General features: G+C 41.0%; 1 protein-coding gene across 1 annotated transcript; it reads right to left on the minus strand.

The window, feature by feature from the left end:
- Positions 1-684: 684 nt before the first annotated feature.
- Positions 685-1,254, minus strand: LOC131858620 (secreted RxLR effector protein 161-like). The gene has a single exon (XM_059211917.1). The coding sequence runs from the start codon at positions 1,252-1,254 to the stop codon at positions 685-687; it is 570 nt and encodes a 189-aa protein (XP_059067900.1).
- Between the last annotated feature and the right edge of the window lie 209 nt (positions 1,255-1,463).

A 1,463-nucleotide genomic window follows, 5' to 3' on the forward strand; every position in this document is an offset into this window, starting at 1 on the left:
GGCTAATAATTTCAAATCAATCATGGTCCTTCATTTGTAATAAGAGCTCTATATAAGGCTTGCTCATTTCATTTGTAGCTGTTATGATCTGAAAAGCAGATATTGTTATTCCGTCAATTTTTCCAATATATAAAATGCATGCAATCTAGCCTGTTTATATAGGCAAGAGCTGATAGGAAGCATGGACAATGGTTGAGACAAGTGTCTCAACCTGGAGGAAGTAGAGTCCTGATAGAACTCAACAACATCCTCTAGAAGAGTGAGAGTCCAAATTGGACTCAACCATATCATAGGAGGAGTTAGAGTTCAAGTAGGACTCAACTATATCCTAGGAGGAGTTAGAGTCAAAGTAGGACTCAACAATATCCTCTTTAAATAATATCTAAATAAATAATATTCTCCTAATAAATAAGTTCACCTAAGTAAACTTAAGTCAACAATGGAATGGAAAAGAACCATTAACTCTAACACCCCCCTTAAGTGCAACTTAGGGAGTACAATAATGCAATACATAGCATATGGGTCCTGGCAACAAAGGCCATGTTAGGTACCCATGTAGAACTAAAATGCAACCTCTCACAAGGTGGAGAAAAAGGAGAAAACCCAGTGGGACAAAACTCCTCTCCAAAAGAGAATAAATAAGAGGCTAAAAAACTCTAGTGGGAGACACCTGTCACACCCCAATCAAAGCACGTAAATGAATGAACTTGCTCTCAGTGAAGGGTTTGGTGAAGATGTTTGCAGTCTGATTGGATGTCTGACAGTACTGAAGGTCAAGGACCTGCTCTGAATTAACTCCCGAATGTAGTGCATGTGAATCTCAATGTGCTTGGTATGCCGATGATGGACTGGATTGCGAGAAATCTGAATGGCACTCTGATTATCACAAAATAGGACTGTTGTCTTTCGGAAAGTAATGTTAAGCTCAGGGAGGATATTTTGAAGCCAAATAGCCTCAATAGCTGCATTAACTGCTCCTCGATACTCACCCTCAGTGGATGAGAGAGCAATAGCTGACTGCTTCTTGCTCGACCAAGAAATGGGACCTGAACCAAGATAGAAGCAATACTTGGAAGTAGACTTGCGATCTAGAGAGTCGCTTACCCAATCTGAATCTGTATATCCTACCAAGTCAATATCCACATCCGATGCATAATGAATCCCATAGCTATGAGTACCCTGGATATAATGAAGTATCAGCTTAGCTACTTTCCAATGCGACTCATGTGGCTCCTGCATAAACCGAGAGACCATGCCCACAACATATGAAATATCAGGCCTCGTGTGAGTCAAATATATGAGGCTACCAACCAATTGACACTACAAGGTGGCATCGACCAAGGGTGAAGTACAAGAAGCCTCAAGTTTGACTCCGGACAGAAATGGAGTCGGTGCAGACTTGCAGTCAGCCATGCGAAATCTGGAGAGCATATCAAGAGTGTACTTAGGTTGTCCAATGAATA

The sequence above is a fragment of the Cryptomeria japonica genome, chromosome 9 (assembly GCF_030272615.1).
Source record: "Cryptomeria japonica chromosome 9, Sugi_1.0, whole genome shotgun sequence".
NCBI lineage: Eukaryota > Viridiplantae > Streptophyta > Pinopsida > Cupressales > Cupressaceae > Cryptomeria > Cryptomeria japonica.